The following is a 25002-nucleotide window of genomic DNA, read 5'->3' as shown; positions in this document are numbered from 1 at the left end:
ACCTAGTGACCTACTAACTAGAAGCTACATTTTATGATGTTTCTTACCATAGTTCTTAAATGAATCACTTCCCCTGCTAAGTTAGCAACGTGGTTGTTAAGTGAAACTGGCTTCTTCATTGACTTTGCTTGTCAGAAGGTTGCAGAACTGTATGTCCCTGGGACACTGCCACTGTCATAAATATGAGTCAGTTGCTAAAGCATCTGAATTTGGATCACATGACTAAGGAGGAACTGCCACGATCATGTGAAAAATAGTTATAAGTTACTTTTTTCAATGCTCTTGTAACCTAGTTACTAAATGAATTGTTGTAAGTTGAGGACTACTTGAAGAGATGAAGTTACTGAATAGGTCAATGAAACATCTGCAAGCAAACAATCAGGCTCAAAGAGCACCAAGGACTCCACATCTGAGATACACATATTCTCTTCTATTGGAGTTTGTGTCTTTCATTCTCAGTTTTATGTAATTCCATTTATTTCAGCATACAGCTAGTGGAAAGGAATTCCCTAATGGAATCCTTGCATTTGTGCCTAATTTATTTATTTATTTATTTATTAGATTTGTATGCCGCCCCTCTCCGAAGACTCGGGGCAGCTCACAACAATAATAAAAACAATATAGTAGTAGAACAAATCTAATATTAAAAAAACATATAAAATCCTATCATTATTTAAAAAACCAAACAGCACATTCATACCAAACATAAAACAAAGTATAAAAAAGCCTGGGGGAAAGGTGTCTCAACTCCCCCATGCCTGGCAGTATAAGTGAGTCTTGAATAGTTTACGGAAGACAGGAAGGGTGGGGGCAGTTCTAATCTCTGGGGGGAGTTGGTTCCAGAGGGCCAGGGCCACCACAGAGAAGGATCTTCCCCTGGGGCCCGCCAAACAACATTGTTTAGTCGATGGGACCTGGAGAAGGCCAACTCTGTGGGACCTTATCGGTCCCTGGGATTCGTGCAGTAGCAGGTGGTTCTGGAGGTACTCTGGTCCAATGCCATGAAGGGCTTTAAAGGGCATGACCAACACTTTGAATTGTGACCGGAAACTGATCTGCAGCCAATGCAAGCCACGGACTGTTGAAGAAACGTGGGCAAATCTTGGAAGCCCCATGACGGCTCTCGCGGCTGCGTTCTGCACGATCTGAAGTTTCCGAACACTTTTCAAAGGTAGCCCCATGTAGAGAGTGTTACAGTAATCGAACCTCGAGGTGATGAGGGCATGAGTGACTGTGAGCAATGACTCCCTGTCCAAATAGGGCCGCAACTGGTGCACCAGGCAAATTTATTACTGACGCTTTCTATTCATATACTGTAATGTGGCTTTTTCATTTTAGTCCACTGCCTGGAAAAAGAGGTAACTCTTGCGAGCATCTCCACTCTAGCAAACATGTAAGCTATAAGATGTAAAGAAACATAGTTCAGATTATCAATATCATACATATAGCTCATGCATTCATAGTCTTTCAAACAAACAAACAACTGAATTACATTTGTATATTGAATACAGACTCAATGTTCCCCTGCAAAGGCTCACTAGCTCCCATTTGCCATATGTTTGATTTCATGATGTGCCAATTACAAAAGGCAATCTGGGTTTGTGAATGTGCTAAATGTCATACACTTTAGCACAAATAGAAGATTAAGCGGTCCAAATGGGAAAACTGCGTCACTGCCAGTGAATGCTTGCCATTTCTTATAAAAGCCATAGAGTGTAAGCATGCCATTTGATGCTGGATCGTTATAGATTTTCAGGCCGATTTCAGATTTTCCAATTCATCACTGGATGAGTAAACGTCATTATAGACTTGGATGGAGGAATACTTAATTGGTGGAGGAGGTGGCTTGAAAGGCGGTGGTTTATTGATACTGCAATGAAAATAATCCTGTTTAAAATGTGCAGCAAATGAACATACACAATAAGCAATCAGAATAGTTAGATACAATTAAGAAGCAAATGAACACCATGAAAACATAATTAGCCCTAACATTAGGTCTAATTTATATTGAAGCAGGGACCTAATAAATACCTTTTTGATGAAAAGTGAACTATTAAAATTAGTAGTACAGTGTTCCCTCGACTTTCGCGGGGGATGTGTTCCGAGACCGCCTGCAAAAGTCGAATTTCCGCGAAGTAGAGATGCGGAAGTAAATACACTATTTTTGGCTATGGACAGTATCACAAGCCTTCCCTTAACACTTTAAACCCCTAAATTGCAATTTTCCATTCCCTTAGCAACCATTTAGATTATTACTCACCATGTTTATTTATTAAAGTTTATTTAAAAAAAATTATTAAAGGCAGACGAAAGTTTGGCAATGACATATGATGTCATTGGGCGGGAAAAACCGTGGTATAGGGGAAAAAACCTGCGAAGTATTTTTTAATTAATATTTTTGAAAAACCGTGGTATAGACATTTCGTGAAGTTTGAACCCACGAAAATCGAGGGAACACTGTACTGCTAAAATACTTGCCTTTCTTTTTGTTGTTTTGAGTGCACAAACAAAACCTCCAGGTTGATTTATAATAATGAAATCATAAGGTAAACCAAGAATAAAGTGTTGTAGTAATGACATACATAATTTTAAAATATTATAGATATGCCGTTCTTTTAAACACGAGAATATAGCTTAATATGTGTTGTGATTCCGTCTGAGGCCCCTCAGGGAACGGCTGATCCTCTGCCGGCTTCCTGCTCAGAGGGGGAGGATGAGGAACAGGAGGTTCAGGCAGACGGGGAGGAGGAATCTCAGGCTGAGGGAGAGGGAGGACAGCCAGAGTCCCCCGAGAGGGAGCTCTCCCCAGCAAGCAGCCTGGATTCCTTAAATGAAAATGCACAAGCAATAATCGATCTCCGGCAGAGAAGAGCAACACAACGAAGGGGACAATTAGCCAGGTACTTTCAGCACTAAAGAGGCAACAGCTGCTCTCTGGAAAGGCTGAAAAGGCAGACCCACCCTTCCTGGCTTGTGGAGTATTATCTTTGGGAGTCCTGGGACCTGGCTGTGATCTTTGGCGTCTTGGACTTCTGGTTTGTGACTTTGAATACTGAAACCTTGGGGGGAAAAGGTGTGGGTCTTATTCTCTACAGTGGTGGGTGTGCCAGCAAGAAGTCTGCTGTATTGTCTGGCCATCAGGACTCTGCTGTGAAGTCTCATAGCCTGCCTGTTGGGAAGAACAGGTTTTTCTCTGTGTTTATTTTTCAAACTATAAAGTGCTTTTGCTTTTACCAGCGTGTCTGGCTGCTTTTTCCAGTTGGTGTGGAAGTCTGGGGGGCACCCAGACAGAACAGTATAATACTCCACCAACCACCAGACACCTGGTTCTCATTTTGGAGGGGTGGTTTGGTTGTTTATTTTTCTTGCTCTCTGCTGCTGGTTCCTTGTTGGGCATTTTTTGCTTTTTGGCTTCCTGTTTTTGCCTGCCACCATGGACGTTTCTGCAGCTGACATGCAGGCTGTCTTTGCAGAGTTGCGAGGGGACATTGCCCAGTTGACCCAGACGGTCCTGATGTTACAACGCCAGGTGGAGGTTTTGTCCCAGCCGGCCCCACCCCAGGCGGCCCCTGTGGTACCTCCTCCAGCAACCAGATTTCAATGTTTACGCTCATGCTGATAATTAATATTATATGGATCTTATTCTGTGCTTTTTATTTATTTAAATGACTATAAAGTACAGTAAGTAGGATTTTGAGTGGGCAATCACTACCGTATTTTGTTGTCATAGTAACTCTTTGTTATATCTTATTAATAGCTTTTCTAAAAATACCAAAAAAAAAAAAAGGCTGCTGATTTCATTCATTCTAAATATAAAGAAATCTTTTTTCAATTAATCTCTCTATTTTGTATGAAATCATTTCACAATGATACATAAAATGAAGTCACGATTTTGGGGGGCATACAGTGTACTTACATTTCCCTTTGGTACCGACACCATTTTCTGATCACACAAATGATTAAGCACGTGCAGAAGAGAAGCAGAAATGTCACAATTCCTGGCCAAGGAAATCTATTGTGTTTTGGAACTGTTGCAGAACCTGGAAAGGGCACAGTACCAAAATTATCGTGACAAAAAAACATAAGCAACCTTTGAACAGTTATTCTGTCTACATTTCTAAACTATGAGTATATGTGTGTGTGTGGGTGGCGAGTGTTGACTATCACATTGAAACAAATTATTCAAAGCAGTTGATTATAGTGGAGTCAACATTTCCTAGCATCCAGGAGCCACCTTAGTGGAAGGTACTGTGAGGCAGGCCCTGGATGTTTTGAAAGATGGCAGGATGCCGTGCAACCCGCCTTGTGCTCTCTGTGCTGGTTGCAGTCTTTAACAACCCAGGAAACCACACACATTGTCATCAGTAAAAGGTTATTTCACCACCAGTTCAGAGCAGCTTCAAAAATTATATCCACAGTCACGGCAACTGGTCCAGCATACTGGCAGAACACATGGTCTATTTTCCAACTTGTTATCCCATTGCACTTCATATCTCTTACAACGAAGCAGTGGAAGTGATGTGCGGGTGCCTGGAGGCTGTTGGGGACTGGATGGGTGTCAACAAACTCAAACTCAACCCAGACAAGACGGAGTGGCTGTGGGTATTGCCTCCCAAGGGCAATTCCATCTGTCCGTCCATTTCCCTTGGGGGGGGGGAACTATTGACCTCCTCAGAGAGGGTGCGTAACTTGGCGTCCTCCTTGATCCACAGCTGATATTGGAACATCATCTTTTGGCTGTGGCGAGGAGGGCGTTTGCCCAGGTTCGCCTGGTGCACCAGTTGCAGCCTATTTGGACAGGGAGTCATTGCTCACAGTCACTCATGACCTTATCACCTCGAGGTTTAATTACTGCAATGCTCTCTACACTTTGAAAAGTGTTTGGAAACTCCAGATCGTGCAGAACGCGGCCGCGAGAGCCATCATGGGGCTTCCCAGATTTGCCCACGTATCTATAACACTCCGTGGCCTGCATTGGCTGCCGATCAGTTTCTGGTCACAATTCAAAGTGTTGGTCATGACCTTTAAAGCCCTACATGGCATTGGACCAGAGTACCTCTGGAACCGCCTGCTACCGCATGAATCCCAGCGGCCGATAAGGTCCCACAGAGTTGGCCTTCTCCGGGTCCCGTCGACTAAACAATGTCATCTGGCAGGCCCCAGGGGAAGAGCCTTCTCTGTGGCGGCCCCGGCCCTCTGGAATCAACTCCCCCCCAGATATTAGAACTGCTCCCACCCTCCTTGTCTTCCGTAAACTACTTAAGACCCACCTAGACCGCCAGGCATGGGGGATTTGAGACACCTTTCCCCCAGGCTTATTATAATATATGTTTGGTATGTATGTGCTGTTTGGTTTTTAATTATGATAGGGTTTTTAGTTTTGTTTTTTTAATATTAGATTTGTGCCAGTATAATATTGTTTTTATCATTGTTGTGAGCTGCCCCGAGTCTACGGAGAGGAGCGGCATACAAATCTAATAAATTATTATTATTATTATTATTATTATTATTATTATTATTATTATTATATATTGTGGTAGGAGACATGATAGTTTAAAAAACCTTTAATTTGTCATTTTGCAATGCTGTGTGGCATTGGATGACATTTATAGGGGCAAGAATTATACTGTAACACATTGGCATTTGTAATTTAAGCAACAGTAGGACTAAAATACTGACACAAGGGCACTTAGAATTTGCCCTCATTTATTTATGCTCCTAAATGGAGCATACATTTAGACAGGTAGTCTTTGTTTAGCAATCACAATTAGACAACTCTGTCAATAAATGAAGAAGTCACAAGTGAAACCATGACTGTGCTTATGATCTTCTTCAGTTTTCCTTGGCTTTACAGACCTTCAAATCACATTAATGTGAGGATTAGTCACAAAGTTACCTTTTCATAACCATCACAACTGAATGATCGCTAAATGAGGCAGTCACCAAATGAGGACTATTTGTATGACATTTGTGCAGCTTCTGAAATAATTTCTGGAGGTACAACCCATTTATCTTTTCCCCTTCTTAAAGATTGAGTCATTGGCTTAGGTGTGAAAATGATTTCCAAGCACGAAAGTGTCTAAACTCTGTACTACTATATAAGCAAAGCTGGACATCGTGCAATGATCTTAATGATCTTAATGAGCTGATTAACACATCCGCTTCCCCAGCAACCATAAATTATCTCAATAATTCTGTTCAGAATATGGACAACCACATCTACAGCTTTGCATTCTTTAGTGGCAGGTACAGGTAGGTAGGGTGATACATGTCATAGCTCCTATGACAGTGATGGCGAATCTATGGCATGGGTGCCACAGTTGGCATGTGGACCCATATCTGCTGGCATGCGAGCTCTACTAGCTCAGCTCCAATGTGCATGTATGTACTGGCCAGCTGATTTTTGGTTTACACAGAGGCTCTGCAAGGGTGTTTTTGACTTCCAAAAAGCCTCCAGGCTCTCCTGGCTCTGGTGAAACATTTTGAGCCTGAGGAGGCCAAAATAAGAGCCAACTGGGCCCACCAGAATTTGGGAAACAGGTAGTTTCTGGCCTCCAGAGGACCTCCAGAGGGGCGGGGGGAAGCTGTTTTTGCTTTCCCTAGGCATTGAATTATGGGTGTGAGCACTCGCACATGTGCAATAACATGCCCCCATCCTTTTCGGCGTCCAAGGAAAAAATGGTTCACCATCACTGTCCTATGAAATAATCTTTTCAATCTTGATTATGACATAGAAGCTTTGAGGAAATTGATTAATATACAGTACCTCCCTTCCCTCAATTCCTTCCCTGTAGAGAAATCTTGCCAAAACTATCATGACCTTTAAAGCCCTACATGGCATTGGACCAGAGTACCTCCGGAACCTCCTGCTACTGCACGAATCCCAGCGACCGATAAGGTGCCACAGAGTTGGCCTTCTCCATGTCCCGTTGACTAAACAATGTCGTTTGGTGGGCCCCAGGGGAAGAACCTTCTCTGCGGTGGCCCTGGCCCTCTGGAATCAACTCCCCCCAGAGATTAGAACTGCTCCCACCCTCCCTGTCTTTCGTAAACTACTCAAGACTCACTTATACCGCCAGGCATGGGGGAGTTGAGACACCTTTCCCCCAGGCTTTTTTATACTTTGTTTTATGTTTGGTATGAATGTGCTGTTTGGTTTTTTAAAATAATGATAGGGTTTTATATATTTTTTAATATTAGATTTGTTCCACTACTATATTGTTTTTATTACTGTTGTGAGCCGCCCCGAGTCTTCGGAGAGGGGCGGCTTCCAAATCTAATTAATAATAATAATAATAATAATAATAATAATAATAATAGTAATCTGCAGCAACCTTTTTGCCCTGCTCCTTCTTTCTTGGAGACTCCTTTACAATTGGAGCAATAACTTACCAGTATTAAGGCCATCTTTTACAGTATATGAATCAACAGGGTTATTCATTGTGGTTAGTTCAGTCACTCTTCTGATGGACAGGTTTCCTTAAAAACAGATAAGCACATATTATTTATGATTTTAGCCAGTTTGCCAGTATAGTAGCAATGATTACCATACATCTAGCTGGCTGTGCAATCAACCATAATAAAAGATGGGATATTACAGTTGGTCGAATAATCAGTCAGATGTTTAGATTGAATTTGATATTTTTACTCATCTATCAAGTCCTTTCTAAAGACCTAGGATAGGCAGTTTTGTTATTTATTGTTACATACACTGCTGCAGGATGTAAGTTGTTCCAAGTAAAGCTGCCTTTTGCAATTGGTTGGGGGTTAGGTGATGATACTATGGAGTCAGGTAGTGAGTTCCATGCATTAACTATTTGGTTACTAAAGTCGTATTTCCTGCAGTCGAGTTTGGAGCGGTTTACTTTCAGTTTGTATCTGTTGTGTGCTCTGGCTTTCACCCAGATGTACTAACATGGCTCTAATAATAAATTGGGACTTTGAGGAATACTTTGACTCAGATTCTGATTTAATTTTGGATGCTATTTGGAACCATGACAAATACAAGAGGGACAGTGCTGTGGAAAGAGTAGGTTTCCCATCAGAAATTCACACAAAAATCTTGAGCTACCTCCTACAAGTTTAGGATTCAGAAATTTATTTATTTTATTTATTTATTTATTTTGTCCAATACACAATGAGGGTTTTAGTGGGTATATATCTATATACACATAGCAAAATACACAATGAAGGTTATAGAGGAGATACTCATAGTAAAATATATCTAAGAAATAATAGAAAAGAAGATAAAGTAATAGAACATATCAATGAAAGAATAGAAGAAGAGATATAGGAACAGAAGAAAGATATAAGAGATATAGGAGAGCAATAGGACAAGGGACGGAAGGCACTCTAGTGCACTTGTACTCGCCCCTTACTGACCTCTTAGGAATCTGGATAGGTCAACCGTAGATAATCTAAGGGTAAAGTGTTGGGGGTTTGGGGATGACACTATGGAGTCCGGTAATGAGTTCCACGCTTCGACAACTCGTTTACTGAAGTCATAGTTTTTACAGTCAAGTTTGGAGCGGTTAAAATTAAGTTTAAATCTGTTGTGTGCTCTTGTGTTGTTGTGGTTGAAGCTGAAGTAGTCGCCGACAGGCAGGACATTGCAGCATATGATCTTGTGGGCAATACTTAGATCTTGTTTAAGGCATCTTAGTTCTAAACTTTCTAGGCCCAGGATTGAAAGTTTAGTCTCATAGGGTATTCTATTTCGAGTGGAGGAGTAAAGGGCTCTTCTGGTGAAGTATCTTTGGACATTTTCAAGGGTGTTAATGTCTGAGATGCGATATGGGTTCCAAACAGATGAGCTGTATTCGAGGATGGGTCTGGCAAAAGTTTTGTAAGCTCTGGTAAGTAGTGTGAAATTGCCAGAGCAGAAGCTACGTAGGATTAGGTTTACAACACTTGAAGCCTTCTTGGCTATATTGTTGCAGTGGGCTTTGGCATGTCAAAAGCAGTTTGAAAATGAGTAATCAATATTACTTTGCTTGATTCTAGTTGTGAGTGTTATGCATGTGAAAACAGGATGACTTGCCATAGGGAATACCTTTTCACAGCTTATAAATCAAGTAAACCTCCACAGGCCTAAACAAACAGCAGCCCTTTAAAATGTTGGACGTGGGAAATGATCACATTAAGAGGATTGTAATTGTGAGCAGCAGGCATGAAAACTCAGGTCACTGCTTATACTTTTCTCAATAAGAACATTTCTTAGCAGCAATAAAAATCAGATTATCTAAAGAAATATAGCTGTATGCCATGGTCGGTAAAGATATAGCACTGGGAAGAAAAGGCAGTTTTGTCTCTCGGCTTCCCTGATGCTGTTACAAACCAAGGAATGATAACCATTATTGTTGTTATTATTATTATTATTATTATTATTATTATTATTATTATTATTATTATTGTTGATGATGGATATCAAGAACAAACTTTCTGGGTCTGTTCCTTGATTATAGATTGGATATTTTTGTTACTATCCAGTATAAGGCCCTGGTTGATGATGGATATCAAGAACAAACTTTCTGGGTTTGTTCCTTGATTATAGATTGGATATTTTTGTTACTATCCAGTATAAGGCACCTGTAGTATTGCATCCAGTTCTGGTCACCACACTTCAAAAAAGATATAGAGACTCTAGAGAGGGTGCAGAAAAGAGCAACTAAAATGATAAGGGGACTAGAGACCAGGTCATACGAGGAAAGGTTGCTGGAACTGGGCATGGATAGTCTAGTAAAAAGAAGGGCTAGGGGGGACATGATAGCTGTATACAGGTACTTAAGGGGTTGCCACAGAGAGGGGGGGGGACATACTATTTTCCAGGGCACCAGAGGGCCGGATGAGGAACAACGGTTGGAAACTAACCAAGGAAAGATTCAACCTGGAGATAAGAAAGAATTTCCTGACAGTGAGAGCGATCAACCAGTGGAACAGCCTGCCAGCGGAGGTTGTGGACTCCCCAACTTTGGACATTTTCAAGAGGAGATTGGACTGCCATTTGGCTGGGGTGCTGTAGGATTTCCTGCTCCAGCAGGGGGTTGAACTTGATGACCTGTAAGGTCCCTTTCAACTCTAATAAAAAATAAAAAATAATGGAATCGCTAGACTCCATTTCCCAAAACTAAGGGGAAAAAAACCCAAATTGCTTTGATAATGTGAGATCAGGTATAGGATATTGATCCCTGTTATTTATTGCAAATGTTGCTTTTCTGCTTCAAGTAAATTTGAAGACCATTCTTGTTCTTGTTAATCCAATATCCTGATATTTATCCATATTGCTACATATGCTTTATTATGGATGCTAAAGAATACATTGAGTGGGAGCTGTAAATACTGTAGCATAGCCAGTTGGCCTAGTGATTAAAACACCTGGCTAGAAATCAGAAAACCATGAGTTCTAGTCCTGCCTTTGTCATAAAAACCATCTGGATAACTTTGGCCATTCACACGCTCTTAGCCCATAATGTTAGCCTTAGGTAACAGTTGACCAGTTCCTGTTGCAATCAATAGATGAATACTTGGTCGATCTAAAAAAAGTAGACCCTTCATTTGCAGGAAATATCATAAAGGGAACCTCTAAAGAAATAAAACAGCTGCAAGATTAGCATTTGCACAAGTACGGAAGCAAGAAAAGACCCCAAACGAAGAAATGGTGATTAAAAAAATATTACACTGTGCCAAATTTAGCAAATTAACATACGAGATACAAAACCAACAAAATAAGGACTATTACAGAGTGTGGGAGAAATTATACAACTGGGTGGAAATTAAGAAAAATGTATAATAAATAGAATTGTAAAAGATAAATTTTGTATACATAGAAATTGTAAATGTTTAATGTTGTTTGGATGATGTCTAAATGTTTGTACGTTAAATAAAATTGTTATAAAAATTTTTAAAAAGAAAAGAAATAAAACTAACATTGCATATTATTTGGAAAGGTTTTCCTAATGAGAATATCTTTTCTACATAAAGTGTATATTTCTACTTTTTTATGTAGCTAAATTATTATTATACCTAGGATTTGAAATAAATATGGTTCTGCTTTTCCCACATTGAATACTAATAATTTAAAAAAAATATTTATAACTTACTTAGTGGTTTTGTGTACTCACTTTGAGGTACAGTGGTCTCACCGAACATCGTAATAACAGTATCATTTTGCCGGGGTTGCAAGGATTCTGTAGAAGACATATAGTCTTTAAATTTCTTCAGTGCTTTATTAGCTAGATGCTACCAGCAGAGGTAAAACTAAAATGTAGACTTCATTTGGATAATAGAAATTTCACATTATAGATGGAATACTAAAAGAACAAATCTAACATTTCCCATTTTTTGGAAAAGATTTCCCTGATAGTAATAGCAATTCCCTCGATTTTTGCGGGTTCAAACTTTGCAAAAAGTCTATACCACGGTTTTTCAAAAATATTAATTAAATATAAATATGGTCTATACCATGGTTTTTCAAAAATATTAATTAAAAAACACTTCGCGGGTTTTTCGCTATACCACGGTTTTTCCCACCTGATGACGTCATATGCCATCGCCAAACTTTCATCTGCCTTTAATAAATATTTTTTAAATAAACTTTAATAAATAAACATGGTGAGTAATAATCTGAATGGTTGCTAAGGGAATGGAAAATCGCAATTTAGGGGTTTAAAGTGTTAAGGGAAGGCTTGTGATACTGTTCATAGCCAAAAATAGTGTATTTACTTCCGCATCTCTACTTCGCGGAAATTCGACTTTTGCGGGCAGTCTCGTAACACATCCCCTGTGAAAAGCGAGGAAACACTGTATATACTTCTTCACATTGCTTAATAGCCCATGCTAAGCCGTTAACAGAGTCAGCATATTGCCCCAACAATTTGGGTTCTCATTTTATCCACTTTGGAAGGATGGAAGTCTGAGTCAACCTTAAGTCTGGTGAGATTTGAATGGCCAAATTGCAATTAGCCAGTAGTCAGCAGACGTAGCCTGCAGTACTATATTCTTAGAACTGCATGACCTGCTTATAATAACTATTGAATAATATGAAATTATATAAAATTATGTTCCTACTTCTACATGTTCTAAGACATAATTTTTCCTCTGATTTGAACACACTGAATACAAACAATTTAGAAAGTGTAATAACTTACTTTGTGGTACTGTGGAGTCATGGAGCAACATGGTAGTAGTACTACTTTGCAGGGTTTTTGTAGAATGCAAGATTTCTGTAGAAGACAAATTGCCCTTAAATTCCCTGCTCAATATGAATATTCAATGTTTATTGACTATTGCCTCTAGGAGAAATAAAACTAAAATACAGACTTCATATTCAGTACTATAAAGAAAACACAAGAGCCAACTTCACATTATTCAGAAAGGCTGTCCTAATAATTCTCACATATAGCAATAGTAATACCACTTCAACTTCGCAGTGCTTTAGGGCCTTCTCTAATGCAGTTTACAGAGTCAGCATATTGCCCCAAACAATCTGGATCCTCATTTTACCAACTTTAGCAGGATCGAAGGATGAGCTGGTGAAAATCGAACTGCTGACAGTTAGCAGAATTATCCTGAAATACTGCATTCTAACCACTGCATCAGACCTGAACTAGTACTACTAGTTCTGGTAGTAACTTGGCGGCCTGGGTTGCTGGAACTGGCAGCGACCCAGGCCTATTATGTCCCCGAGCCGGTTCTCTCAGCAGCACCATAGGTGCCACCATCTTGTTTTTTGTACTTTTTATAAGTACTGTGCATGTGCATATGTGTCCCTGCAGCACGCCCCTGAATGAACTGGCAGCGGGAGAAACCAGAACCCACCCCTACATGGCAGCTCTAGGTGTGGTGAAAGTATATATGAATCTATATAAAGCTGATTTTTTAAATATAAAATCCTTGATAAGTCAGCCACAATTATTGAAATCTACTATGTTTCCACTTCAATGCTGCTGTGGTTAGCTCTGGCCCAGCTCCTGCCCCAAGGACTGTGGATGTGGGGGAGACATCCACATGCTGCAGGCCTGTTTTGCCCCCGGTGGAATCTGCTGATGAAGGCTCAACTGACCAAGAAGACATGAGTGACAGGGAGGAGGAGAGTGTGGCAGACAGCTCAGAAGTTGATCAATTATCTAGTTCCTCCTTGTATTCAGAACAAGAGTTAATGATACAGCCACGCATGCGGAGAGCGATGCATAGGCAACAACAACTGAGAGATTATTATCAAAGAAAATGAGGCCACCTGTGGTTGGGTGGGGCTGTGGCAATTAGTGAGGCTGCTATAAATAGCAGCCTGTGGGTTTGGCCATTGTGGAGGATTATCTGATCGTTGTGTTTCGTGACTGCTTTACTGACTTTGACTTTTTGTGTGCTGATTTTTCCCAGCTTTGAAACTAAACCATGAGCAAAGTGTGTTTCACTTTGTGAAAGAAGAAGGACTGTGAATTGCCTAACAGCTGCAAGCTAAGTATCACAGAATTGATAAGGGACTTGTACAAATTACCAGTTTGTTTGGAGATGAGTGCTCTTTCCTATACCAAAAGAGGGCTTAGTTTAAGTGAATTTTCATTATAAAGAACATTGTTTTGAATTTTCAAACGTGTGTGTGTCTGAAATTAGTACCTGTGAATTTTTGGGAGGAGTCTACCAGAGAGCCCGACAGAACAAATGCCAAATACAAATAATTTAGAAAATGTTCATCACTTACTTTGGGGTACCGTGGAGTCACTGAATAACTTTGTAGTAGTATCACTTTGCAGGGTTTTAGTAGAATGCATGTGTTCTATAGAAGACAAATTATCTTTAAATTCCTTGTTCAATGTTTTGTTAGCTTGATTCTACTAGGAAAACATGGTATGAAATTATAAAACTATTTTTCTATTTCTTAATATAGCTAATCCACTATACTTAATTGGATTTGAAACCTACGGTATATGGTTCTTATCAAATCCAATCCATATACATAACATTTTGCACATGTAAGATGAGACAAACACGTTAATAATCTAAACTAAATAAAAATAATAATATTCTAGATATTTTGTTTTAATGTCCACAGTTAAAAGTACATTTTGAATCTTACCAATGCCCATTATTGGTTTCTAATAAAGGATAATTAAGATCCTTTAAAATACAGCTAGAAGGAGAAGAAGGTTATTTAGTACTAAATTATGATAAGTAGTGATTGCCTTATAAGAAAATTTGAGCCAGGCATTGGACCAGATTATCTCCAGAACCACCTGCTACCGCACGAATCCCAGCGACCGATAAGGTCCCACAGAGTTGACCTTCTCTGGGTCCCGTCGACTAAACAATGTTGTTTGGCGGGCCCCAGGGGAAGAGCCTTCTCTCTGGCGGCCCCGGCCCTCTGGAACCAACCCCCCCCAGAGATTAGAACTGCCCCCACCCTCCCTGTCTTTCGCAAACTACTCAAGACTCATTTATGCCGCCAGGCATGGGGAAGTTAAGACATTCCTTCCCCCTAGGCCATTACAAGTTATGCATGGCATGTTTGTGTGTATGTTTGGTTTTATAATAAGGGTTTTTAGTTGTTTTATTAATTGGATTGTTACATGCTGTTTTTATCATTGTTGTTAGCCGCCCCGAGTCTACGGAGAGGGGCGGCATACAAATCCAATAAATAAACAAACAAACAAACAAATAAACAAATAATAAACAAATAAACAAATAAATAAATGTTCATCAAACATACTATATAACTATATTGTATACGCCAACTGGATCAGGATAGTTCTTAATATACCATAATTTTACACGTACACAATGGCTTAATTTCAATTCTGCTTCCGGCCTCTACTGTCCTATCCTTTGTCCACCTTATTCCACCCCACCTCATTTCACTCTACAATGCAATTAAAATATGAGAAAATTTGAAAAAGAAGTGGGCTTGCCAAATCTATGACTTGTCTGAAGGAGGAAAAAAAAGAGATTACCCAAACAAAACAAGTTATACTTTCTTTTGGAACCTTGAAAGGTATAAAAAGCTTGATGTGATCATTAATTATTGCATTGTTATTGCTCATTTCTAAAAAGCCATATAATGACACAAAATTACTTTGGAAATACTATAAATATATTTACCTATAGTATTAGGGGGAAATTGGAAGGATTATAAAAACAACAGATATAGTTCCTTTTTTTGCCTAGAAATGCTATCCTACATGATAATATAAAAATGAAAGAAGAGGCATAATGATGAGAAATGATAGTTATACCTGCCTTCTCTTATATGCAAGTCCTGGAGAACAGGACCTATATGAGATAAGAGTTTGTCTCACAGACTCCAGCAATATAAAGATTTCCCCATTCTTTATGTATTTTTGGGAACCATCACCATAAATAGTAAAGAGATACTTTCCCTTGAAGCAATATAGCATTAAAGCTAACAAAAAATGAATAAATGAACCATAGAAATATTGAGACAACAAGATTCATGTATGTCTGAATCTTTATTGTGGATGTATGTTGAAGAAAAAGAATCATAATATTTATAATGGACTTACTTTCTGAAGAAGAATCTGGTACTAGCGTCACTTCTGAGCCTTCAGAAAGTGTAGTCTGTAACCCTGATTAAAATAACCATGGCTTGAAATACAGTGGATGAAATAAAAGAGCTTTAAAAAAACTGCAGTAAATGAACTTTGGAAATTATTTAACCTGCCAAAGCAATGATATAAACATGACTTTATATCAACATTTTAATGATGCAAGAAGTAACATATGTGGCTATGTTTTGTCTATTTGTAAAAATATGTGATACCTCGTCTTACGAACGCCCCCTCCAATGAAATTTTTGTGATACGTACCCGGGGTTTACGATTTGTTTGCCTTGTCTTAAGAACCATTTTGGTTTTACAAACCCGAGCCCGGGAGCGTGTGCTCTCATACTGTACGTGCGCTCTCTGACTGCCACAGGAATTTCCCTGCCTTGTGATGTCACTGCCAGTATTTCCCATTTGATTACAGCCCCCAGTGGGATTCCGCACTTGGAGAAAGCACTCTCGCAGCTTCTTCATTGGGAGCACTTTATCTGAGCGCTTCTGGAACACCCGCCCCACCCATCTCGCAGCCCCTTCGCTGGGAGCGCTTTTGTCCAGGGCTGTCAGCGAAGGGGCTGCAGGAGAGGTGAGACAGGCGTTTCGGAGCGCTCAGAGAAAGTGCTCCCAGCGAAGCAGCTGCGAGAGCACTTTCTCCGCCTCTCCTGCAGCCCCTTTGCTGACAGACCTGATGAAAGCGCTCCCAGCAAAGGAGCTATGAGAGGGGAAGGGCAGGCATTCCCAAAGTGCTCAGAGAAAACCCTCTTCACTGGGATCGCTTTCGCTGAGCCATCCCCTTTGCAGCCACCCCTCTGCTCCAGCCCTGCCCTCCCAAAGGGTGGGGCTGCCACGTCCCGGAAGATTCCATCTCTCTTGCCAGGACAAGAGGATAGTGGCGGCAGCAGCAGTTTCAGAAGCAGCAGCAGCTCCGGGAATGTCACATCCACCACCCCCGCTGCCCCCCGCCCCCGAACAAGGATCCAAATGCTGGCAGTAATGGGCAAAAGGGGTGAGGTTTTGACTTGCATGCATTATTTGCTTTTCCATTGATTCCTATGGGAAACATTGTTTCATTCATCTTACGAACTTTATCCTGGAACCAATGAAGTTTGTAAGATGAGGTATTACTTTATATAGATATATTCTACATGTTTTTTTAATAAAGATATCACAAGTCTTACTTTTTATTTTTTAAATAAAATAAAGTAACTTATAATATTTGTAAGTGTTGATACACTTTTTAAAACTGTATTTTATTTTGGCGTTGACATTTATCCCATTATTATGTTAAATGTTTAAAGAACAGATAATATTTTTTAGAAATCAATAAACAGCTACTTACTTTCTGTGGATGAATCTGAAATGGCAGTAGTATGAATGATGAATTCTGAATATGCCAATGATGTATTCTGAAATCCTGTTTAAAATAATCTATTACTTTTAGTTAATCTTTTGTATTTGTTTTTACCTGGGTAATAACAATGTTAATATTAGTTTAAATGTATCGTTTGATGATTATGGTATATTAGTTTATGTATAAGCAACATATTAAGAATTTTGGTTTATATACGCATAGTAGTTAAAATTAGTTTAAATGTATAGTTTGATGATTATGGTATATTAGTTTATGTATAAGCAACATATTAAGAATTTTGGTTTATATACGCATAGTAGTTAAAATTTGGAAAATTCTAACCCAAATCTACTAGACTTTTTAAATATTCAATATATATTTAACTATGTATTCTTTTTCTGTATTTGAATTTATACTTTCAAGAGAAGCGGGGGAAATGCACCCCCACTCTATGTTTAATGTTTGTATGTGTGTCTGTTTATTTTAAGAAAAATTAATAAAATAAAATAAAAAATAAAATAAAATAAAATAATCGATTCAGAGAGTGGATAATCCTTAACAATAGCATCATGATATTGTTGGTTATAAGATGGGTGGCTATATAAATGTTTTAAGTAAATAAAATAAAATAATAGAAACCAATAAAGTATCACAAATCGTAAGTTTTCATTCTAAATATAGTATTCCTGTTGATAGATAAGATAATGAAATGAAAATAGAATTGAAGGAATGCAGAATTACTTTAATGTTCAAGGAAACCCAGAAATATTATGAATGTTTAAATTATGGCAATAAAAATCAGAAAAGCATGATGGCTTTCAGGGAAATGTCAAAGAGTAGTGTAACTTACTAGGACAAAATATTTAAAATAATGTACAGTTATTTAAATTGATACCAAGTACCATTTGACCACTGCCCAACACTTGTGATACAGATAAGACAACTGCATTTGATTAAATTTATCTTTAGCTGAATACAAACAAGAGAAGGGTAATTAAAGAAATTGTACATTGGAATTTAATTTGAAATCAGGCTAAAAAAACCATCTGGGAAGTCTTAAAAAAATGTCTAATGGGACAACTGCCAATTCCTTTTGTCTTCTTTGAAACCTACCAGCTGAGCAAGGAAATTTATAATGCACTAGATTCGTAAAAATGACCTATTCAGATCTTCAATTGAACTCATGGAAGGTTCAAAAGGGTTTGAAAAAAGAAGAGAAGCTATAATGTACAGTAGCTACAGCTACAACTATCCATACAATTAAGAGAACCTGATTTATAAGGCTGTGTATTACATATTTAGAGTCAAGCCAATTACTTGATCATTCCCCCTTTAGATTTCCAGCTATAAATATGGAGGTTTGGGAACCTGGGGAAAAGTTTTGTGATTATCCAACTTGAAGTTTTCTTATATTTAAGTGAATTCCTCAACTACATTCATTGAACATAGCACATATTGAGACTATTCAACCTTTAGATATTTCTGGGGTGAAATAATATCAACGAGCAATGACATAAAGTGCATGACTCAGTTTGCTAGTGACTGCAAAATAAATTCCAGTAAACTATTGGTCTCTAGAGATAAAGCTTCTTTAAATTTAGCTTCACATACCATATCAGAGTATAAGATGAACCTTTTTACCTCCCAAAAGAGGGTGGGAACTTGCATCTTTTACACAGAACGTAGCCCCACTCAGCCATACCCACTCTTTGGTCTCTGCCTGCCAGTAATTTACCTCCTTGCAGTAAACAGCAGCAGAGCCTGATTAGCACAAGCCACTGATTATCTGCCCCCTGATACTTAGCTGATTGATTGAAGTTGCCGGCAAGCCCACGTGATAAAATGATAGTGAAACTAAAGTTGCACGGAGGTAAATTGCTGGAGGGATCAGACTGTGCTGAAACTGGCTGTTTGGTTTTTGCTGCAAGGAGGTAAGTCAATATCTATAAATGCCTACAGAATGTTCAAATTATTAGACTTATTTTTAAAAGACTGCTTTATTATTAACTTAACAAAATGAAGAAGCTTTTTAAAATAAATACTTGATCTGAAGAAGCCCAGTGCTCTTGCATCTTCTTTTAAATAGCAGAGGATACTTCAGAAAGCCACATCAATTTTAAAGATCTGTAAAAGTATAATCTAAAATGTTTTGTTTTAGTATTAAGTATTAGTATTAAGATAAGGCACCTGAGTTAAACCTTGACTAGTCATGTTTGCAGTAGATATTTTTAAATAATTGGGAGGAGTTAGTGCGATTACATTTAAGAAACCTTTCTGGGATTAATATTTATTTATTTATTTATTTGTTTGTTTGTTTGTTTATTTATTTATTTATTTATTTATCAGATTTGTATGCCGCCCCTCTCCGAAGACTCGGGGCAGCTAACAACAATATAAAAAGACAATGTAAACAAATCTAATATTAAAAACAAATCTAATATTAAAAAAAACCCCAATTTAAAAAACCACTCATACATACAAGCATACCATGTATAAATTCTATAAGCCTAGGGGGAAGAGAAATTTCAATTCCCCCATGCCTGATGACAGAGGTGGGTTTTAATGAGCTTGCAAAAGGCAAGGAGGGTGGGGGCAAGTCTGATATCTGGGGGGAGCTGGTTCCAGAGGGCCGGGGCTGCCACAGATAAGGCTCTTCTCCTGGGTCCCACCAAACGACATTGCTTAGTCGACGGGACCCGGAGAAGGCCAACTCTGTGGGACCTAACCAGTCACTGGGATTTGTGCGGCAGAAGGCGGTCCCAGAGATATTCTGGTCCGATGCCATGAAGGGCTTTATAGATCATAACCAACACTTTGAATTGTGACCGGAAATTGATCGGCAGCCAATGCAGACTGCGGAGTGTTGGTATACTGCCATAATGTAGATTTCTCCAATTATTTGCTATTTTTATGGGTTAGGCACATAGTGTATATAATCTGTGCTGTCTGCTGTTTGGCAAATCGCTGGGAGGCAGAGGCCTTTTTTCCTTGTTTTTCTCCTCCAAAACTAAGATGCGTCTTATACTCCAGTGCATCTTATACTCCAAAAATACGGTATTTGCTAGCTCAATTAAATAATGGACAAAGTAGCTGCTGAATAGGCAACCGTTCCCTTAAAGGGATGAAACGCATTGTACTATACTTTCTATGAAGGCATGCATTATTAGTCTTCGGAGAGGGGCAGCATACAAATCTAATAAATTATTATTATTATTATTATTATATTATTATTATTATTATTATTATTATTATTATTATTATTATTATTGGTTTTTGTTTTTGCAGAATCCACACTGCCAAAAGGGTGTTTGACTGAACATATATATACATGGCCCCTAATTTCCCAAAGTGACTTACCATGAGGAATAAGTATTTCTTTAGATGAAAATCGCCATCTATCATTTCTAGTGAGCTGGTATGCAGACATGCATTTGAAGGCCCGGTTAATGGATGAATGAGTTATATTCCATATTGACAAGAATGATGTCTTCTCATAAAAACTTCCTACCCGGTTTATATTTTTATTTTCAATTAATAAACCTTTGGAAGAAAAAAAATGATTAAAAAAACAGGTTTTCCCTTATGTTCCTTCCTGTAGCAATAATTAAATAAATAAGTTCTTGAAAATAGTCTGTAAAGTGCTTAATTACATAATCAAGATAATATATCATTTTTATTTTAAAAAATGCCTTAACAAGCAGGAAGCAGCAGTTGCATCCAAAGCTTACAAATATTTAGAAATTTATAATCTTTCCCAAATAAAAAAATTGATATGTTCTAAAAAAGAAGTATGAAAACTGCAGCTTTTCAAAAGCTTTTATATTACAATAATTTTCTGCCTCCTCCAATAACCTCTGTTAATAACTTCCCTTGAAGGAAGAATGGAGTGGCGCGGCAGGTAGAGTGCTGTACTGCAAGCTATTGAAGCTGACTGTAGATCTGTAGGTCAGCGGTTCAAATCTCATCACCGGCTGACTCAGCCTTCCATCCTTCCGAGGTGGGTAAAATGAGGACCCAGATTGTGGGGGCAATAGGCTGGCTCTCTTAAAAAGTGCTATTGCTAACATGTTGTTAGCCGCCCTGAGTCTAAGGAGATGGGGCAGCATAAAAATTGATTGAATGAATGAATGAATGAATGAATGAATGAATGAATGAATGAATGAATAAATAAATAAATAAGAAAGACACCAGGCCAATGAAAAGGGAACTAACAATTTATTGTAGAACAGCAACTAGTCAAGAATGCAGAAATCAACTAGTAGCACCAAACCACCCGGACCACGCCTGGTAGCTATTTATATACCCTTCTGCCAGGTATAGCCAACCAATGAGTGATCCAGATTTTTCCCACCTGAAAAACCCAGGACATAACAACCACACTGATTGGAAGAGATAACTGATAGAATGATTACAATTTCCCATAGTATTCTTGAAGAATTTGACATCTACATTTAATAATTGGACATTTGTTTTATACTAGTCATACCAGTTAGAACATTTATTTTGCATTACCTTCAGATTTTTCATTCAGAATCTTTCCACCCATGTACCACATAAGTTTTGGCTTTGGATATGCCTTCTTTATCACACATGTGAAGTGTCCCTGTGTAAAAATAAACCAAAATTTAATCAGCAGTTCAAACAAATAGTGCAACAGCTTTCACCTTTGTCTTAAGCTTGATTATCTGGGTTAATTTCCCTAATCGAGAAAATCTCCTTTGAGCTGACTTCATGATCCCACCACTTTAGTTAATTTGAGGTACTATAACTACTGTTTGATATTTTTTTTTAGCTTCCCACTTCATTGGATTTTGAGCTGTTTTATTATTTTAAGGGTTTTTAAAGAGTATTTTTAAACCATTGCACAATAGCTTTTATTGTAATGCTTAGATTGTTTGTATCCAAGACTTGGACTTGCTTTTATCAATGAAAAGTAGTTTGTAATCCCAACAAATTTGGGAAGCTAGAATATTATTATCCTGTTCATCTTCATCCATCTGATTATCTCCACCTTTATTTCCCTTCTGAAGTTTATTCACCACAATCTATTCTGCTGTAATGGTTGATGACAGTGTATAAGGTTTTCAGACGTACTGAAATATATAATAATGAAAAGAAATGTACAACTAAATAATAATAATAATAATAATAATAATAATAATAATAATAATAATAACCACAACAACAACCACAACAACAACCACAACAACCACAACAGAAGGGACCTTGGAAGTCTTCCTGCTTAGGCAGGAAACCCTACACTACTTCAGATAGATGGTTATCCAACATCTGCTTAAAAACGTCCAGTGTCGGGGCATTCACAACTTCTGGAAACAAGTTGTTCCACTTATCAACTGTTCAGATTGTCTGGAAATTTCTTCTTAGTTCTATGTTTGTTTGTTTGTTTGTTTGTTTGTTTGTTTGTTTGTTTGTTTGTTTGTTTGTTTGTTTGTTTATTTATTTATTTATTTATTTATTTATTTATTTATTTATTTATTTATTTATTTATTTATTTATTTATTTATTTATTTATTTATTTATTTATTAATCAGATTTGTATGCCGCCCCTTTTCGCAGACTCGGGGCAGCTCACAGCAATAGTAATACAATATAAACAAATCTAATATTTAAGTTAATTTAAAACCCCAATTTAAAAACCAATCATACATACTAGCATACCATGCATAAATTTTATAAGCCTAGGGGAGAGAAAGTATCAATTCCCCCATGCCTGACGACAGAGGTGGATTTTAAGGAGCTTGCGAAAGGCTAGGAGGGTGGGGGCAACTCTAATATCCGGGGGGAGTTGGTTCCAAAGGGTTGGGGCCACCACAGAGAAGGCTCTTCCCCTGGGTCCTGCCAAACGACATTGTTTAGTTGATGGGACCCGGAGAAGGCCAACTCTGTGGGACCTAACTGGTCGCTGGGATTCGTGCGGAAGAAGTTACTTCTTTCCTTGTTTAATTTCTACCCATTGCTTCTTGTTCAACTCTCAGGTGCTTTGGAGAATAGGTTCACTCCTTCTTTTTTTAAAAATTACACAAAATTAGTTAAAATTATTTAATTCTAGTTAAAATGACACAAAAATTTACAGATGTTAAATCTGAACACTTGTTCCACAATCCTCTTGACTATACCATGCAGCATTGAATATATAACCAACCCACATAAATACCATATTTAAATAGTACATAACAGGAAGGAAATTTAAAACATAACTGTGGTTCTGTCTACCATGTGGTTTTGCTCCTGCTGACAGAGCTTAAAATCACAAGTGTCTCCTTCTTTATCAAATAAGGTTTTACTGCTTAGGTAAAGATGAAATATATCTGAAAGGAAATTGCCACTGTAACAGACACACTAAATCTGTGCAGTATTTTGAGGCACAAAACATAGTTATTGGAGCACAAAATACTTTTGTTTACATAATTTAAAACCACATTTCAATCACCGTTGATTATATAAACAATTACATTTATCTTTATAGATACTGATGCTCTTCATGAAGACAATGGTAAGGGAAGAGAGAGAGAAAAATAACAAACTTTCATTGGATACTAAAGCAGCATTTAAAATACTATTAGTCTCCAACTAACTCTGGAGAATTATTTTATAGTTGCTTAGCTCAGAATTCTGCAAAGAAGAATTTAGAGGTAAATTAGAAAGGGTTCTTATCAGCCCAATTCTATCAGAAATAGGATACAACTGCCAAGAATATTATACTATTATTCTGATTCCCAATAGCATTATAAGTCTGTTTCAGGAAACAAACAAGCCAGCAAAAAAACCCAAATAATTTTCCAATAAGGTGGAAAACAATTGAGACTTTATATTTTCTGGCTATTATTCAAATAGAAGTTATTTCTTAAATATATAGGTGGCAATTAAATTAAATTTTACACAGGAAGAAAAACATTCAAAGATCATCTTATATGATTCCTCTCTTTCACTTTTCTTTTCTCTTTTTAGGGCACTACCAGATGAAGGACTTCTATTTCTTCTTATTTTCTTTTCTCAGACAAGTACAAATTCTTGAGTTTTCTAGAACAGAGATCACCAACTTTTATATATTCAATTTTTATATTGCACTAAATCACAGGTCCTCAAACTACAGTCCCTGGGCTGGATATGTTCAATGAACATTTGCTGCTGCATAGAGTCTTCCCCATCTAGGTCTTTTTGTGAGGGTCAGAGAAGGGCAGAAATTCCGACTTGGGGCCTACTTCAGCCTTCTGGTATGGAGCTTTGAGTGAAGTCTGGAGGAAGTGCTGCTGGTGGTGAAGAGCCAGAGGGCCTCGTTCCAGTGAAACTGCACCATGGACTGTAACTTGCTGACCATCTCAGCCCAATGAGCCTCCAGGCTCTGGTACCTGTCCTTGCACTCCCGCAGATCTTCCCTCTGCTTGGAAAGCCTATGCTTGTAGTCCTCAGTGAGATGCTTTTACTGAGGCTCCTTCTTGGTCAGATCCAATTTCAACTGAGCCAGATGTTTTGCCAACCCTTTCTCATGGTGGCTGCTTTGCCCCAATAACTGTTTCCTGTTGGGGCCCTAAGGAGCCCGGCAGGCGAAGAGTGGCTGGGAGGGTAGGGGCGAATAGAGGCATCAAAGCGCCCCTCGACTTGAATGACATTGAGTTGGCCACACCCACCGAGTCACATGATCACCTAGCCATGCCAACCTGCTGGTCATTAGGCAAATGATATTAGTGGTCTGAGGGATTTATACGAATTTAGTGGTCCCTGAGATCCAAAAGGTTGGTGACCCCTGTTCTAGAACATCCTAAGATCAAGAAAGGAAAGCAGAAACTTTTTTCCCCCAGGGGAAGAAACTGTTGACAAATTAGAGGGTAAGTTTCAGAAAAACATATAAAAATTATTATGCAAAATGTTCAAATTATCAATTTACTTGCAAAGTGGTTTAAAACTTTTAAAACCAATTTCCGCTCCTTTCAAAGCATAATATAAAATTGCACAAACATTTACATAAATTAACCCACCTTCCCTTTGGAATCTGTATGGAACACAATAGATATTTCCGGTTTTGCTGCAGCACCAAAGGGGGGGAAAAAGAACAAATTATACAGGATTATTTATTATACA

General features: G+C 38.3%; 1 protein-coding gene across 1 annotated transcript in view; it reads right to left on the bottom strand.

The window, feature by feature from the left end:
* Positions 1–1501: 1501 nt before the first annotated feature.
* Positions 1502–25002, bottom strand: part of CD96 (CD96 molecule) — a 42669-nt gene continuing 19168 nt past the window's right edge. The window contains exons 5-14 of the mRNA XM_070751728.1: positions 24900–24946; positions 21415–21505; positions 20260–20442; positions 16891–16965; positions 13700–13774; positions 12147–12221; positions 11100–11186; positions 7393–7479; positions 3917–4040; positions 1502–1870 (exon numbers count right to left, since the gene is read on the bottom strand). Of these exons, the coding sequence (XP_070607829.1) occupies positions 1753–1870; positions 3917–4040; positions 7393–7479; positions 11100–11186; positions 12147–12221; positions 13700–13774; positions 16891–16965; positions 20260–20442; positions 21415–21505; positions 24900–24946 (962 nt within the window). The 3' untranslated portion in view covers positions 1502–1752. The remainder of the gene's footprint in view (positions 1871–3916; positions 4041–7392; positions 7480–11099; positions 11187–12146; positions 12222–13699; positions 13775–16890; positions 16966–20259; positions 20443–21414; positions 21506–24899; positions 24947–25002) is intronic.

Source organism: Erythrolamprus reginae, chromosome 4 (assembly GCF_031021105.1).
Source record: "Erythrolamprus reginae isolate rEryReg1 chromosome 4, rEryReg1.hap1, whole genome shotgun sequence".
Taxonomy (NCBI): Eukaryota; Metazoa; Chordata; class Lepidosauria; order Squamata; family Dipsadidae; genus Erythrolamprus; species Erythrolamprus reginae.
The sequence above is the reverse complement of the archived record's forward strand: the minus strand, read 5'-3'. Positions and strand labels throughout refer to the sequence as shown.